Source organism: Cavia porcellus, unplaced genomic scaffold, assembly GCF_034190915.1.
Source record: "Cavia porcellus strain 051 isolate PalLab524CR breed Dunkin Hartley unplaced genomic scaffold, mCavPor4.1 scaffold_29, whole genome shotgun sequence".
NCBI lineage: Eukaryota > Metazoa > Chordata > Mammalia > Rodentia > Caviidae > Cavia > Cavia porcellus.
Window position 1 is genome coordinate 45,906,433 of NW_026947512.1, and position 18,083 is coordinate 45,924,515.

Consider the following 18,083-nt stretch of genomic DNA (forward strand, 5'->3'; position numbering starts at 1 on the left):
CCAACATGTATACACTGTCAACTACAGAAGAATGCATTTTTTTCTTTAGCCCACCAAATGTTCTCCAGAATAGACCATAATTCAGTGTATGCAGCAAGTATTGAGGGACACAAAAATTGAAATAATCTCATGATTCTGTCAAATCACAATGGAATGAGTCTAAAAATCAACAGCAAAAAATCCCAAAGATTACAAGGTATAGGCATGAAAAATTGATTAAACAATATAAACACACATGATTCTTCAATTAAAAGAAATTAATAGTATAATTATCTTAGCAGTCATATGTGTCAAATATGTATCAATATATATCAAATATGAATCATATATATTTGTAATCTGAGTAAGTACTTTGAAAATAATATAGACTATATTAACCTTTGCTAATTTCCTGTTATCCTGTTTTGAAATTCTGTATCACTGTTCCTATTTTTTCTTTTTAAATTTAAAAATTAAGAAACCAAAGAAACTGCAAAAATATATGGATACTGATAGTGTACTTTTGAAAAATATGCATATATTTGTATGTTTATGATAAATAATAACTATAATTATCTTGGGAGTTAGTACATACACATATTACATAATGATTGTTTTTACTTCCAATCATCACACATTTCTTTCAATCTCCACAATGTCTAGCTCCTGGTTTCCTCTCATCACTGTTATTTTATTTCTATTTTTGGGTTTCTCATGTGAAGGAAATCATGTGATGGTAAATCTTCTGAGTGTCACTTAGCATTATGGACTTATCCAAGCCAAGCTATGGACATATTCATAGCTGAGTAATGTGTGTGTGTCTGTGTGTCTGTATATGAGTCCTGTCTTAGTTACTTTCTTGTCACAGAGACACAAAACAGGGTTGCATGATAAGAGGGGTCTAGCAGGGAAAAAAGCTGCTCATTGCCCTGGGGATCAGCAAGAGAAGGGAGAACATGGGGAAGAAATCATACTCTCACGGATCACACTGTCAGTGACCTGCATGTCCAAAACAAATCCCATCTCCTGACAGGAAGTCAACTGTATTGCTCACATGAGTCATTCATGTTTTAAAAGCCCCATCTGTGAGCACATGAGGCTTTGAGAGACATTTTTAAAAATCTTTTGGGACAGGGTTTCATTATGTAGTTCATGCTGGATTTGAACTCACTTTGTAGCTCAGGCTAGCCTCAAACTTGTAGTGATTCTCTTGCCTCAGCCTCCTGAGTGCTGGGATTACAGGCATGCACCATGTCCAGCTGTGAGACATATTCTTGATCTAAACCATATAATTCCTCCCTGTTCCTGAAAAGATTCATGATCATCTTTTTATGCAAAATGGACTCAGTCCATCTCTAAGAGCTATTGAATTCTTAACAGTTCTAGCACTGATGAGAGGCCCACGGGCAAAGTCTTCTCTGTGACTCAAGAAAAATTCTTAACTGTGAACCCTCATAAAAATAAAAACTAAAGTTATACATGGCTAACATACAGTGGCAGATGGTCCATATTTCTGGCATCTCCACCTCTGTGGGGTCTCCAGGGCAGTTTTGGGTTCACTTTACAGGCCTTCTTCTGAAATTGGGTTAGAACCCTTTCTGAGTCCACAGCTCTTGTACTGTGCATGGTAGCAAAACCAGAACCAAATGGATGACACCATGCTCTGTGACCAGGTTGAGAAGTAGCTGTGCCTCCTTGACTCATGGCTGCAGAGACCAGTGAGTGCCTGGATGGTTGAGCTCCAACTCTTTCCTCGCTGTTCCCGACTGAGTTTGGTTCCCTCCGGCTCCCTTCTTTATTTTTATTTTTTATTTTATTTAAGAGGAAAAAGAGAAAAACACAAAACAAAACAAAGCGGTGTAAGGGTACACGTAGTACAGAACTACAAAAAACAAAACAAAACAAAAAAAACCATTAAGAAATCACCTGTTAGTAGATTACATATTATCATCTTGAAAATAGTTGCTCAAATCACAGTATCAAAGAATACAAGGTGGACATTCAAACAGGGAGACTGCAAACAGCTGTGTTCAATGATCCAAAAACATTGATATAGTCAGCTATTTAACACCCCTAAACACACTTGCTGTTATATCCGTTAGAGCTCTTTTTCTTTTTTTTTTTCCCTCTCTTTTTTACAACAAAATTTACACATTTTGGATTTTATTACTCCTTAGTGCTTATTACTTTTTTTGGGGGGGGGAGAGAATACAGTCAAATATGGCAAAACAAAGCTGTCAGTCAATACCAAGGATAGACATAGCACATGGTGTAGAACAGAGTACAAGTTTATCAACAATGGTTATCAACATTGTCCCTTGTTTCCTTAAAAAGAATTGTCTATCTCATTAGATATTATAAAGTTGGACAAAACAGTAGAGAACAAGACCAATAAAACTTAGGCACTGTAAACATTACAGGACTTCCAAAGAAGACAATAGTCAAACCAGAATGGGTATCTTAGTGAATCTTATTGCCTTCAAAGTAGTCCGGCTCCCTTCTTTAAAGCAGTATCTTTCACTTTTGTAAGTTTGAGCCTGTGAAGGGTAGGGTCATGGTGATTTCCAGGATGCCCTCGAGGCATCTTTCTACTGTCCTGAGGTAAAGTCCTAGCTTCATTTTAAACTTTTCAGTAAGCTTGTTCTTGGCATCAAATTTGTAGGACTTTCTTTGAAAGAAACTAAAAGCTTTTTATTGAAGGTTTTGTTTTTGTTTCTCAGTGTAAATCTTACTAAGATAGTACATAGCAGTCGTGATACATACTGAACTTTGGAAGCATTGAAATTCTCTACACAAGATTAATTTACTAACCTTTTTTAAAAATTTTATTTAAAAGGAAAAAGAGAAAAACCTAAAACAAAACAAAGCGGTGTAAGGGTACAAGTAATACAGAACTATAAAAAAAAAGTAAGAAATCACCAGTTAATAGATTACATATCATCTTAGAGATAGTTGCTCAAATCAGAGTATCAAAGCATACAAAGTGGACATTCAAACAGTGAGACTGCAAACAGTTGTGTTCAATGATCCAACCAAAAACATTAATATGGTCAGCTATTTAACTCCCCTAAACACACTTGCAGTTGTATCCTTTAGAGCACTTTTTTCCCCTCTCTTATTTATAACAAAATTTACACATTTTGGGTTTTATTACTCCTTAGTTCTTATTACTTTTTTGGGGGGAGAAAATAAAGTCAAATATGGCAAAACAAAGCTGTCAGTCAAAACCAAGGACAGACATAGCACATGATATAAAACAGAGTACAGGGTTATCAACAATGGTTATCAACGATGTCTCTTGTTTCAAGTTGAACAAAACAGTAGAGAACAAGACCAATAAAACTTAAGCATTGTAAACATTACAGGACTTCCAAAGGAGACAGTAGTCAAACCAGAATGGGCATCTTAGTGAATCTTATTGCCTTCAAAGTAGTTGCCTATACCCTCAAACTTGATACTATCATACAGAACGGAACAGAGTCTAATCAGTCAAAACAAGATCATGGGAGTATTACAGGACTTCAAAACAAGTTAATAGAAAATTAAAAAAGTTACTATTATATATCCTGCTAATTTTTTAATTTTTCCCCTTAATTAAAACAAACATAAGAAATAACTAAAAAATTTTAATTTATAAGGGAGAGATTAAGATAAAACAGGACATAACAATATAACAATACAGGTCAAAGCATGACTGTTTCAGCAACCTAGTGCTTCACCACCAAATAACCCGACTTAATAGTAGTTACCATAGTGTCTGTCTTTTTCCTTGAAATATTTGAATAAACCTTCATATACTATAGCTTCAAATATTTCCATATCAAGAAGCCCAGAATAAAGCCTTTCCAATTAATAAATGAAAACTTTATAAGGCTTCAAGGCCACATAATGGGGAATCATGATTACCACATATTTTTATATATTTGAATCATTACTTACATTAGGGAAACTATTCGGTATTCACACATGCGAGATTGATTTATTTCACTTATGAGTATGGTCTCAAGCTGTGCCCATTTATTGATAAATATCTCAATGTGATCCTTCTTTATAGCCGAATAATACTCCATTGTATAGAAATACAACTTTTTTATCCATTCCTCAGCTGATGGACACTTGGGTTGTTTCCAAGATCTGGCTATTACAAATTGTGCTGCTATAAACATAGGTTCACATATATTACTGATGGTATGATGCTTTTAGTTCTTCTGGGAATATGCCTAGAAGTGGAATAGCTGGAATAAATGGGACTTCCCATCCCAGCTTTTTGAGAAATCTCCAGACTGACCTCCACAAAGGTTGCAATAGTCTACACTCCCACCAACAGTGTAGGAGAGTTCCTTTTTCCCCACAGCCTCTCCAGCATTTGTTGTTGGTTTTCTTGATCCTGGCCATTCTTTCAGGAGTGAGATGGAATATCAGTGTGGTTTTAATTTGCATTTCTCTAATGACCAATGATGATGAGCATTTTTTCATGTATTTATTTGCCATTTGCATTTCTTCATCTGAGAAGTGCGTATTCATCTCAGATGCCCAATTTTGGATTGGATCTTTGAATTTTGGGGGTCTGAGTTTTTTTAAAATTCTTTATATGTTTTAGACAAGAGTCCCTTGTCTGATAGAGAGTTCACTAAAATCTTTTCCCAGTTTGTGGGTTTTCTTTTCACTATGCTGGAAATTTTTTTGACATGCAGAAACTTATTAATAAGAAGTGGTCCCAGTTATTGATTCTGGGAAGTATTTCCTGTGCGGTTTGAGTCCTGTTCATGAATTCTCTACCTACTCCTATGTATTCAAGGTTTCTACCCAATTTGTCTTCCAATAGATTTAGTGTTTCTGTTTTAATATTCAGATCTTTGACCCATTTAGATTTTAATTTAGTACATGGTGATAGACATGGGTCTAGCTTTAGTTTTCGGCAAATGGAGAGCCAGTTTTTCCAGCACCATTTATTAAAGAGACTGTCGTTCTTCCAGTGAAACTGCTTGGCTCCTTTATCAACGATAAGGTGGTTGAGTGTGTTTGTAGTTGTGGTTGTATCTTGTAATCTATTCCATTGATCTTCGGCTCTGTTTTGATTCCAATACCATGTTGATATTACTACTGTTGCTTTGTAGTATAACTTCAAGTCAGGGATTGTGATGCCTCCTGCTTTGTCTTTGCTGCTTAGAATTGCCTTTGCTATTCTAAGGTCTCTTCTGGTTCCAGATGAAATTTAGGAGTGATTTCTCTAGATCTATAAGGTATGTTGACAGTATTTTTATTGGGATTGCATTGAATCTGTATAACAGTTTTGGGAGAATGGCCATTTTCACAATGTTTGTTCTTCCTATCCATGAGCAAGGGATGTCTTCCATTTTCTCAGATCATCTTCAATTTCTTTTTTCAGTGTATTATAATTTTCACTGTATAAGTCTTTCACTTCTTTCGTAAGAGTAATTCCTAAATATTTCATTTTTTTGCTTGCTGAAGAGTGTAGTTTCTCTTATTTCCCTCTCTGTGATTTTGTTGTTCGTGTATATATTGATTTTGTATCCAGCCACATTACTGAATTTATTTATTGTATCTAAGAGTCTTTCAATGGAGTTTAGGGGGTCTTCTATGTAGAGTATCATGTCATCTGCAAACAATGATAATTGAACTTCTTCTTTTCCTATCTTTACCCCTTTTATTTCTCTCTCTTGCCTAATTGCCCTGGCTAGTACTTCCAGTACTATATTAAATAGGAGTGGTGATAAAGGAAATCCTTGTCTTGTGCCTGATTTTAAAGTAAAGGCTTTCAATTTTTAGCCATTTAATATGATGCTGGCTGTTGGTTTGTCTTAATGGCCTTTATTATATTGAGGTAAAGAGCATCTATTCCTATTTTCTGTAAAGTTCTTATCATGAATAAATGTTGGACCTTATCGAAGGCTTTTTCTGCATCTATAGAAATGATCATGTGATTCTTATTTTTGGCTTTATTGATATGGTGGATTACATTTATTGATTTGCGTATGTTGAACCATCCTTGCATTCCTGGGATGAATCCCACTTGGTCATGGTGTATAATATTCTTGATGATTTGATGTATCCTATTTGCCAATATTTTATTGAGGATTTTTGGATCTGTGTTCATTAGGGAGATCGGTCTACAGTTCTCTTTTTTAGTTGGGTTTTTCTCAGGTTTTGGTACTAGAGTAATATTTGCTTCCAGGAATGACTTAGGAAGGATTGCTTCCCTTTCAATTTCATTGAATAGTTTGAGGAGTGTCAGCATTAGGTCTTTGTATTTCTTGTAGAATTCAGCAGTGAATCCATCTGGGCCTGGGCTCTTCTTGGTGGGTAAGGACTTAATTACATTTTCAATTTCATTAACAGAGAATGGGTTATTCAACAGTTTTACATCCTCTTGATGTAGCTTTGGTACTTCATATGTTTCTAAGAATCTGTCTATTTCTTCTGTGTTATCAAACTTTTGAGAGTAGAGGTTTTCGAAACAGGTGTTGATGATCTTCTGTATTTCTATTGGGTGTGTAGTGATTTCACCTTTTTCATTTCTTATTGCATGAATTTGAGCTTTTTCTTCCCTCTTTTAAATAAGGTTGGCTAGGGGCTTATCGATTTTATTTATTCTTTCAAAGAACCAACTCTTTGATTTGTTGATTTTTTGGATTGTTTTCTTAGTGTCTATTGCATTGATATCTGCTCTGATTTTTATAATTTCCTCTCTTCTTTTGGTTTTGGGCTTGACTTGCTCTTCTTTTTCTAGCTGTTTGAGGTGTAGCATCAAGTTATTTATTTGTATTTGTTCTGTTTTCCTGATGTGGGAATTCAGCGCAATAAATTTTCCTCTGAGGACAGCTTTCATTGCATCCCACAAATTCTGGTAAGTTGTATCTGCATTTTTATTTTCTTTTAGGTATTGTTTAATTTCTTCTTTAATTTCTTGTGTGACCCACTGATTACTCAAGAGTGTGTTATTCAGTTTCCATGTGTTTGTGGGATTTTTGCAGTATCTTTTATCATTAATTTCTAATTTCAGAGCGCTATGATCTGATAACATGCAAGGGATGATTTCAACTCTTTTGCATTTGTTTAAATATGTTCTGTGAGCTAATATATGGTCTATTTTAGAGAGTGATCCATGTACTGCTGAGAAGAATGTGTATTTTGATGTTCTTGGGTGGAACATTCTGTATATGTCTATCAAATCCATTTGTTCGCAGGTGTGATTCAGTTCTGTTATTTCTTTGCTCATTTTCTGTTGGTTGATCTGTCCCTTGGTGTCAATGGCATATTAAGGTCTCCTGTTACAATTGTGTTACTGATTATTTGAGTTTTCATTTCTGTTAATAGTTGTTTTATATAACTGGGTGCTCTGGAGTTTGGTGCATATATATTTAAGATAGTTATCTCTTCCTCTTGGGATTTTCCCCCTTATGAGTATGTAGTGACCTTCTTTGTCCTTTATGGTCATTGTTGGTTTAAAGTTCACGTTGTCTGCAAACAGAATGGCTACTCCTGCCTTTTTTTGGATTCTTGTTGCATGAAGTATTGTTTTCCATCCTTTGACTTTCAGTCTGTGAGTATCCTTCTGGGTTAGATGGGTTTCCTGTAAAGAGCATATGGTTGGATTTTGTTTCTTGATCCATTCTGCTAGTCTGTTTCTTTTGATTGGTGCATTGAGATCATTTACATTAATGGTTATAACTATTAAATGCTGGTTTATTGCTGACATGTTATCTTTCTGCTGTTGCATCTTTATCTTTTTGTTATGTTTAATTATCTGCTTTGCTTAGTGGTTTTTTCCTTTGTGTATCTAAACTGTCTTTCAATGTTTTTCCAGGGTTGGTTTGGTGTTCATGAAGTTCCTCAGCTGTTCTTTGTCATGGGAGTATCATATTTCACCATCAATTTTGAAGGACAGTTTTCAGGGTACATCAGACTAGGTTGGAAATCATTTTGCTTTAGGATCTGGAATACTTCACTCCATGCTCTTCTTGACTTTATTGTTTGTGCTGAGAAGTCTGCTGTGATTCTGATAGGTTTTCCTTTATAAGTGATCTGTCTTTTCTCTCTGACAGCTTTTAATAATCTATTCTTGTGTTGGATTTCTGGGATGGTGATTATTATATGTCTGGGTGTAGTATTATTTTGGTTATGGCTATTTGGAGTTCTATATGCTTCACTGATCCTGATGTCGGTTTCTGATCTCATGCTTGGGAAATTTTCAGCTATTACTTCTCTAAATATCATCTTGACATCCTTCATGTTGTCTCCTTCTTTTTCATTAATCCCTATCATTCTTATGTTATTTTTCTTTGCATCGTCTTGCAGTTGTTGAATTGTTGTTTCCTGATTCCTTGTTATTTTTAAAAGATCTTTCCTTTCCTGTTCACTAGCTGCAATCCTGTCTTCAAGGTCTGAAATTCTATCTTCACTTTCATTAAGGCGATTTTTACAACTTTCAGTGGAGTTTTTTATTTCCTGTATATCTCTGTGCATCTGCATTATGTATTCTGTTTGTTTCTTATATTGCTAGTCTCAGGATTCTATCTTTTTGTTTAGTTCCTCCAATTTTTTATCTATGTTTTCTTTAGATATATTCAGAATCTCTTTCATTTCTTTTATCATTTCTTCTTTTACCTGGGAGATTATTTTGAGTTTGAATTTCTTTAAAGCTTCCTGGAGTTGCTTGTTAATTTCAGTAGCTATTGTGTCTGATATTTGAGGTGAATGGCATATATTTTCTTCTATATGCATTGTTCCTAGAGTTTTTTGAGATGCGCTGGAGGTTTGAGGTTGTAATTTGGTCTTTCGTTTTGTCATTTTCCTATATTTCTATGTTTCAAGTGTTATTTGAAAGCTTCCTCAGGATCTGTTGGAAATCCCCTTCTATGTTTCCAGCTACTAAGACTCTGGCACCACGTTTCCCCAAGCCACTGGGCCTGCAGAACCAATGGCCCTCCTCTGCCTGTTCAGAACTCTGCAGTTCCAGATAAGCTGGGCCTCAGGGACACTGTGCGCCCACCTGCCCGTTGGAAGCTCCACAGCTCTCCTATCACAGCTGGGATGTGGAGGCGGATGTAGATGCCTCAAACCTACCTCTCCACTTCACTGCACCCGGAAGCCTGGAGGGACCCAAACAGTCTGGGCTTTGGGCAGAGTGCGCGGAGCACTCACCACAGGCTGCAGGGCCTCTGGAACCTGCGATGCTCCAGTGCCCACTAAGACATCCACAGTCCTCCAGACACATGGGGAGGCTGATGCAGGTGCCCCAGATCCGCCCACCCCCTCCTCTGCGTACCGATGGCTAGGTGTGGGAGTCCCAAACAGGCTGGGCTCCGGGGATAGTGTGAGCCGCCCACCCATTGGAAGCTCAGCAGTTCTCCAAGTGCAGCCGGGATGGGGAGGCGGATGTAGAGGCCTCAAACCCACTTCTCCACTTCACTGCACCTGGAAGCCTGGAGGGCCCCGAACAGTCTGGGATTTGGACAGAGTGCACTGAGCATTCACCACAGGCCACGGTGCCTCTGGAACCTGCGATCCTTCTCTGCTTGCTGAGATATCCACAATCCTCCAGACACACGGGGAGGCTGATGCAGGCGCCCCAGATCCGCCCAGCCCCTCCTCTGCGCACCGATGGCTGAATTTACTAACCTTTACTTTCAGTCTCCCACAAAGTCTCAGGACATGAACAGGTAAATTTTCCACCAAAGCATTACATACATTATCTGGGATCCTACTGCTGATGAAATCTTAATTTAAACTTCATAATTAAATGAAATCATAATTTAAATTTCATAATTTTTGTGTAGTTTCTGTGGTTTCTTTTGATCTTTACTTTTATTCCACTATGATCCACTAGTATTCAGGGGATTACTTTAATTCTAATTTACTTAAGCATGATTTATGGCCTAAACTATGGCCTATTTTTCAAAAAGGTTCAGATGCTTCTGATATGATTATTTATTCTGTTGTTGCACAAAACACTGTGTAGATACCTACTAAAACATTTGTTCAAAGAAGCAAGTTTTCCCTGTAAACCAGTGCTCTATATGTGTCACTGTGGGGAGATCCAGATATTAGCTCCTTCCAGCATGTGGGCTGGGAAACAAGAAGAGCTCCTTCCCCCAGATGATCCAGAGAAACACAGGCTACCATGAGGTAAAATACAACTTAATGTTTGTAGTGTTTAGTGTTCCACTGACTTTACAGGTCTAAAGCCAGTGGTCTGATCATCTACTCAGAGAATAACAATATTCAATGTAGCATCTATGGGGGATCTCTTTGTAAGGGTGGTGGCAATTATTAATTCCCTGTTGTCTGGTTTTAAAGTCCTTTATTGTTTTGTTTTGTTGCATTGGGTTTTACTCTGTTGTGACTTGTTTGATTTTATTATATCCAACAGTATGGGTAGCTGTTTGAATGATAACAAGATATATTATGGTAGCCATTTTGGATTTACTATTACCTTGTGGTGAAGTCCTTTACTGCATTCATTGTTTTGTTTTTATTGGTTCTATTCTGTTCTATTTTGTTTCATTTTATTACGTCTGATGGTATGGGCAGCTATTTTGAGGACAACAAGAGGCATTATGGTAACCATTATTGATTTCCTATTATCTTGTTTTGAAGTTCTGTATCACTTGTACTGTTTTGTTTTTATTGGCTTCATTCTGTTTTATTTTTGCTTGTTTTATTGTCTTAAAGATAAAAATTACAAAAATGTTATCAAAATAGAGATGAATAAAATAAAAAAACATACTGACAGTGACCCTAAGGATTCATCTATGCATCATAAGAAAGAATTCTTATGTCTACTCAGAGAGCAATCCGGAGCCCTAGGTGCAAACTGGCAGGCTTAATGAGAATACAACCTGCTTTTTTTTTTTTTTTTAGATTAGGGTTAGGGTTAGGGTTATGTTCTATAGAAGTTTCATTTTAGCATTTTGCAAAAATGCATTCATTCTCCCTTTAAAAAAAGGACATTTGTTCAATGATACTTTTTTGCAAGGCAGGTAGGTGCTTATGCCACTGAGCTAAGTCCCCGGCTCTCAATGGTGTATTTTAAATCCAATATTTATTTTTGCGTAGTTGACCTGTTTATTTGTAAGAGTGGACTATTAAAATACTCTGATATGACTGTCCTGGTGCCTAACTATCCTTTAACTCCCACAGCTTTTATGATATTGTGTGCACCAGCAATCAGTGCACATATATTAACATTTGTTATCTCTTCCTGTTAAATTATTTCCTTTACCACCGTATCATGCCCATCTTTGTCTCTTCTGATCAATTTTGGCTTGAAGACCACTATGACTGAAAATAGGACAGCGGTGCTTTCTTGCTATCCCACTTCTGTTGCACGGAGCATCACTATATCATTTTATTCTTTCACTTTCAGGTTTTTTGGGGTATTAATTGTGTCTCTTGAAAATAACTTATGTTTGGATTTTATGTTTTATTTTATTGATCCAATCTGCCAATCTGTCTTCTGATGGGGTGTTAAACTGCTGATGACTGCCCTGTCTGTTCAGCATTCCCTTGCAAATTTTCTGCAATGCTGTTTTAGTGGTGATGAATTTCTTTAGGTTTTGTTTTTCATGGAAAGACCTTATTTCTTTGTCAATTTTGATAGTTTCACAGTATATATATATATATATATGTATATAAATATATATATGTATATATATGTATGTATATATATATATGTATACATATATATATATGTCTAGGTTGATAACTGTTTTCTTTTAGGCTTGAAAAAACTTCGATTCTAGTTCACCATACCCTGAAGTTTTGCATTAAGAAATCTGGTATTCTGGTAGGCTTGCTTTTATAGATTTCTTCTTGTTTTTCTCTAACAGGTTTCAGTCATCTCTTGCTCTATTGGACTTTTGTAATTTTCATTATGTTGTGTCATTGATTATTGTCATGGTTATTTGGGACTTTGTAAGCCTCATTTGCCTGAAAATTGTATTCTTCCTAGAAATTTGGAAAATTTTTGTGCTATAATTTCAGTGAAGAAATTTTTAATGCTTTTTGAGTACTCTTTTGATCTGTCCTTACTCAAATAGCTATTAGATTGTTTCCTTAGTCATCCAAAAGTTTTTGGATCCAGCTGCCTTAGTGTCTTGATTTTAGGGTATTATTGAATACATAAACTACTACATAAATCTTGTCTTCAAGTTCTGAGGCTATTTCTTTATATTGGTGATATGTTTTACCATCCTTTGAGTGAGATTTTCCATATCCGCATTTCTGCTTGCTTTATTTTAATAATTTCAAGTTCTTTACCAACACATCTTTTAATGTATTTTTAATTCAGTCATCTTATTGTCTATATCGACCTTAAATTCACTGAATAGAATTATTAATTACATCCTTGAACTACTTAATTAAATGGTCTTCCAGCTCACTAAGCATCTTATAGAGTTGCATATTTGTTTCTTCTTTGATTTCTTCAAACATTTTAACCATTTGGTTTTTGTACCTTGTCTGTAGTTTCTTATTCCATGTCTATGAAATCAATTTTTGATGAGTTAAGGGTTTTGTAGATAGCTTATTATCATATTTCTATTGAACTTGTGAATTTGAACTAAAGCATTCATTAATTTTTATACTGCTTCACATACATAAACACAGCACATATATAAACCAAAGGAAAAAAAATCCCACCCACATGGAGACACTCTGAGAGAGTACACTATGCGATTCTCAGTAGCCTACCATCATTATCTGTCCATCTCTTTCACAGGTTTCCCTTCTAGGTTGAGAGCTTAGGACTGCTAGTGTTCAGCAGGGGAAGGCCTTACTCCCTACACTTCAGCAGTATCCAGGAGCTAATGTCAGGGAGCTCATGCAGTTCCTGTTAAAGTTTAACAGGTTTTAGAGGATAATACACTAAATCTCTCATGAGCTCCATGTGCTGTGGCATTTGGACAGCACATTATCTTGTGAGCACCAAGTTGGGCAGCTATTGGCATGGCAGTGAGTGGTGGGCCCATCCTGGTGCTACCTTAGTGTTTTCCTCTACTCACAGATTACACTGGTCACAGCCACTGTAGACCTGACTGGTTCCTAGTCCCTATCCAAGACTGTGCCCTTGTTTCTTTCTGTCCTTAGGACTCATGGGTCCTAAATCAATGACTGCACTCTGGTTGATTTTCTGAAGCACACTATACACATTAATTTGAAGCGAGTATCTCCTATCCTATATCTCTCTTGCTATGCTTATCTCCAGTAATCATTTGTATTGTTCTTATATTCTGTATTCACTAAATTCAACTCTGATCTTAATTAATTTTCCCTTTCTATTGGTTTTTTTCTTGACTTGTTCTTATTTTATAGGACCTTAAGATGTATCATAAGACTATTTAGGATTGTTCTGCTTTTCTAAAGTAGGCACTTTTCCAATGTAGATATAAAATTCCTTCTCAGAACTTGCTTCATTATTTCCTATTTTTTAATTCAAACCAAGTTTCTAATTTGTTATGTTTTTATCACCAGTTCATACTAGAAATTAAAAATAATTCCCTTTGATTTATTCAATGAGACACCGAGTGTTTGAAAGTGAACTGTTTAAGAGGTCTGCACGAAGCTAAACAGATCAAGATCTGGAGAGGATGCTATCTTGAGAGAGTGTCATGCCCCCCAAGGAAAAGGCTGCATATGGTGTGAATGGCAGGGTTATTGCATGTGGCACCCAGAAAACAGTTGCACATCTCATGATCCCAGTACTATTTGAAAATTGGGCCTGCTACGGCACCATTTCAGAGGAGTTATATGACCTCCCCAGGAAGGAGACAAGGGGCTGTGGAAGTAGCCTGGCTGCTGCCTGAAGTCCCTAGATGTGTACACAGTCACTCAGTACCCACTACTGCAATAGCCAGTCATACAGATTTCAAATCTGTTGGATTCAGGTACTACTTGAAATTTAGAACTAGTGATGAGGTTGTCTTGGGAACTCTTTACTCCCTGTGAGGGGAGGCCAAGGAAAAGAGCCTTCCACCAACATTCAACATTTCTTCATGATAAAAAAACCAAAGGAAATAATTAACAAAAGAATCTTTCCACAAATTGATAAAAGCCATATAGAATTGCCTTTTGGATGTATATCCAATGTCATACCTAATTGGGAAAGACACAAGCTTCTCTGAAATTGGAAGGAAATAAGTGCATCTACTTTTAACATTCCTGTTCCATATAGTACTTGAAAATTTAATAAGATCAATTAGATGACAGAAGAAAATAAAAGGGATACAAATAGGAAGGAAAGAAGTAGAATTATTCCTGTTTGTCGATGACATGTCATTTTTTTTTAACATGGAAGACCTCAAAAACTTCAAGAGAAGAAATCCTAAAAATACCTAAAAACCTGTACTAAAAATTTAAAGGGCCAAAGATCTAAATACAAGACTGGAAAGTTATCCAGGAGTGATGGCACATGCCTGTAATCCTAGCACTGAAGAGGTTCAGGCAAGAGGATTGCCACAAGCTCAAGATCAGCCTGGGCTACATAGTGAGTTCAGACTTAACCTGGACTACATAGCAAGATCCTAGCTCAAAAAACCAAAAACCAAACCAAACCAAACCAAAACAAAACAATACTAAACCAACCTTTCCACCCCCCCCCAAAAAAAAAAGAAAAAAAGAAAGAAAAACAATAAACCAAAGGGAAAAAAGACCAGAACCTTGAAACACTTGGAAGAAAATATAAGGAAAATATTTGAGGATGTATGCACAGGGAAAGATTTCTTGAATATGATCCAAATAGCACAATAAAAAATATCAAGAATCAGCAAATGGGAACATTAAGGAGATTCAATAGGAAAAAAAGGATCAGCAAATGAGACTACAGAAAATTAAAAAGTATCTGCACAGCTAAGGAAATAGCCAATACAATAAAAAACAATATATGGAATAGGATCAAATGTTTCTTAAGTACTCTTCTGATTAAGTATTAGTCCTTATTAACACAGTATTAATAGAATATACAAGGAACTAAAAAAATTAACTGCAGAAAAACCAAATAATCCAATCAAGAAATAGGCAAATAAATAGAATTGATGATTCTCAAATAGTTGCAAATGAACAGTAAGTACATGAAAACTTTTCAACACCCTTAAAATTAGGGATGTAGAACTCAAAATGACATTGAGATTTCATCTCATCACAGAATGTCTGTCCATCAATTATACAAAAAAACAATGAATGCTGGTGAGGATATGGGGAAAAAGAACCCCCACATACTGCTGGTGGAATGCTAACTGGTACAACTATTGTGAAAATCAGTATGGATATCACTCAAAAAACTAAAATGAGAAACATCATTTGATCTTGCTGAACCTGGGTATAGTCTCAAAGGAAACAAAGATAGCATACTATAGTTATATATGTACATCAACAACAATTCAGAATAGCTATGCTTTAGAAGCAGCCTACATGCCCATCAGTAAATGCATATTTTTAAGCTGTGTAAAATAAGAAACATGTTATATCTAGATAAGTGCATGGGAGTAGAGATCATCTTAAACAAAAAGCCAATCTCAGAAAGGGAAATATTACGTGTTTTTTATGTGATCAATCAAAAATGAGTAAATTCATCCATACATACATTAATACAAATGTACAGACAAGGAGATGGTAGGAGCCTGGAAGGCTGACTTCCAGCAATGGGGAAAGAGCTCAGGGAGGGGAAGTAAAGAGAGAGAAGAATTAGGGATTAAAACATCAGAATGTCATATGCATGTATCAATACACCAAAATATGCATCATTATTCTTTATTACTAATGTGCACTAATAAAAATATAAAAGAGCTAAAAATAGCCTACCAGATGATCCAGATATTTCACTTCTAGGTGTATACCCAGAAGAAATGAAATCAGCATCCCAAAGATATACCTGCATATTACTGAGGCAGTATTTAAAACAGATGTGACATGGAATCAGCCAAGGGGCAAGTCATCGGACTAGAGAGGAATTTTGGTATATACATACAGTGCAGTATTATTCAACAATGAATAAAAGTGTAATCCTGTTTATTTGAAGGCAAATATATGGAACAGACTTTAAAAAAGCACCACATGTTCTCTAATATGAGGAAACTCAGGAAAGTCTATCTGACTATAGAAGAGTGATTGCTAGAAGTGGGAAAGGTTGTGGGGGTAGATGAATGAAAGGCTGTTGGGACTTGAATGGTACATATTGTAATCATACTTTGAAATACAACATTGAATCCATTAATATACACAATTAACATGTATACATCAAATACAAAATAATAAAAATTTAATTTTATTATGAAGAATTTAATCTATTTGCATGCCAAGTAATTTTTGATAGTGAGAAACTGCCAGTGCCATTTCCTGGTTGTGTTTTAGAATCTTTAATTCTTTAGCTCTTTTGTTTCAAGATGTCATAGTGTTATAGTTGGACAGGGAATATTTCCCAAACCCCATGTGTTAAAAGCCAGATCCCAGAGCAACACTACTGGGAGGTGGTGGAAAGTTTAAGAGTGGGTTTAGGAGGGAGATTTCTGGCCAGCGAGGGGTGTCTTTGAAGGGGATCATGGGAACCTAGAACTTTTTTCTTCTCTCTCATGTTCTGTGCTGACCATGAAGTAAACAGCTTTGCTCTAAAACATGCTCCCGCCATGATGTGCTGCCTCACCACAGACCCTAGAGTAACAGGGCCAAGGGACAATGGAACAGATTCCTAAAACTGTAAGTGAAAATAAGTTGTTTATTTATATAAGGTGATTATTTCAGTTATTTTTTTGTAGTGATAAGAAGCTAGCACAATAAGTTATTTATATATTTAGCTAGTTTTAAATGAAATTGCTGCCTAAAAACATTTGGCTTGTGGGTATGAATCCCAATCATTCTTTCAAGAATGTCTTTTTAACTATAAAATATTTTAGTATGACAAATATGATACACTCATTCATGAGCTTTCATCCATGTCTAGTACCACCTATTATATATGTGTTGTAAGTATGTAAGAGTTACGTATTTTTCCCTTCCAATAGTCCAATAGTTAGGTGACATTTAAATATGTAATTCAGTGGGGAACCTGTCCATGCCATTTTTGGAACACCCAGAATATGCAATAAAGCTATTACTTTTTTTAAAAAAAAATTTATGCTTATGTGAAAAGTCTTCTGTGTAAACAGTAATGTTTTTGGAACCATAGTTCAAATTAATGGGAGCTCTTCTGCATTAAACTTAAAAGTGTATACAAAATTTTGGATAATACTATAATCTAGAGCTGCAGCATCAATACAGTGGCCATTAGCCACAAATGGCTACTTACATTTAGTTCTAATACAGTAAAATACAGCAAAATTTTGCCTCTTTAGTTGGAGGTCCCACCCATGAGGTACTTAATAGCCATTACAGCAGATAAGTAGGCCATTTCTATGAGAGCAGAAAGGTCCCTTGGAACATACGGATCTAAAGAGACTGACCTGTTGAATACCAAAACCCGTCATCGATGCTTCCTCCAGGGGATGATGGTGTTTGGTCACAGTATGGAGGAGCATAGCCAACATCACAATGGCAATTAAAAAAATTATTGCAAACCTAAAAGCCAAACCAAATAAAATAAAGGCACTTTATAATCAAAGAAAAATTTAAATGTATTTTTGTGAGTGTTAAATACTGTCTATTATCAGTACATTAAAGTAGATGACATTCTTGATATAATTGAAATGTGTTATGCTAAAGAAACATATAAATTCCACATAAATGATGACAGTTAAAAATTTTTATGAATTGAATTATATTAAAGAAAGCAGAGGTGAGATACCAGTTGTTTATAAAATTTAAAAAAGCAACAAAAATAGGGATAAAGCTTTTGCACAATCAGATATATATGCAAAATAAAAATGAAAAAAAAACAGAAAATATTTTTAAATGTGACTGGTGAAATGAAAGAAAAATCAATAGGAGAATAAAAATGGGAGAAAATCCCCAGGCAAAGTTACATAAGAAAGTAAAAATAATTATATTGAAAAAGAAGAAAAAGAAGAGAAACTGCAAGTAATTGGCTATGTATATTATTTAGGAGAAACATGTCAGTGTGAGACATAGAGTCAGATCACTTTTTTCCTGAATTT

General features: G+C 35.6%; 1 protein-coding gene across 7 annotated transcripts in view; it reads right to left on the reverse strand.

Moving 5' to 3' along the window:
* LOC100735607 (A disintegrin and metallopeptidase domain 3-like) overlaps nt 1-18,083 on the reverse strand; it is a 117,354-nt gene that overhangs the window by 31,080 nt on the left and 68,191 nt on the right. For 4 of the 7 annotated variants that reach the window (XR_010044594.1, XR_010044592.1, XR_010044595.1 and 1 more), the window contains 2 exons: nt 17,433-17,547; nt 1,472-1,772 (listed from right to left, as the gene is read on the reverse strand). Coding sequence is in view for 2 of the 7 variants with exons in the window: in XM_023561972.2 (XP_023417740.1) it covers nt 17,433-17,547 (115 nt within the window). In the remaining 5 variants the exon portion in view is untranslated. The remainder of the gene's footprint in view (nt 1-1,471; nt 1,773-17,432; nt 17,548-18,083) is intronic. The other 3 variants (XR_010044593.1, XM_023561972.2, XM_013144678.3) reach the window with 1 other exon arrangement.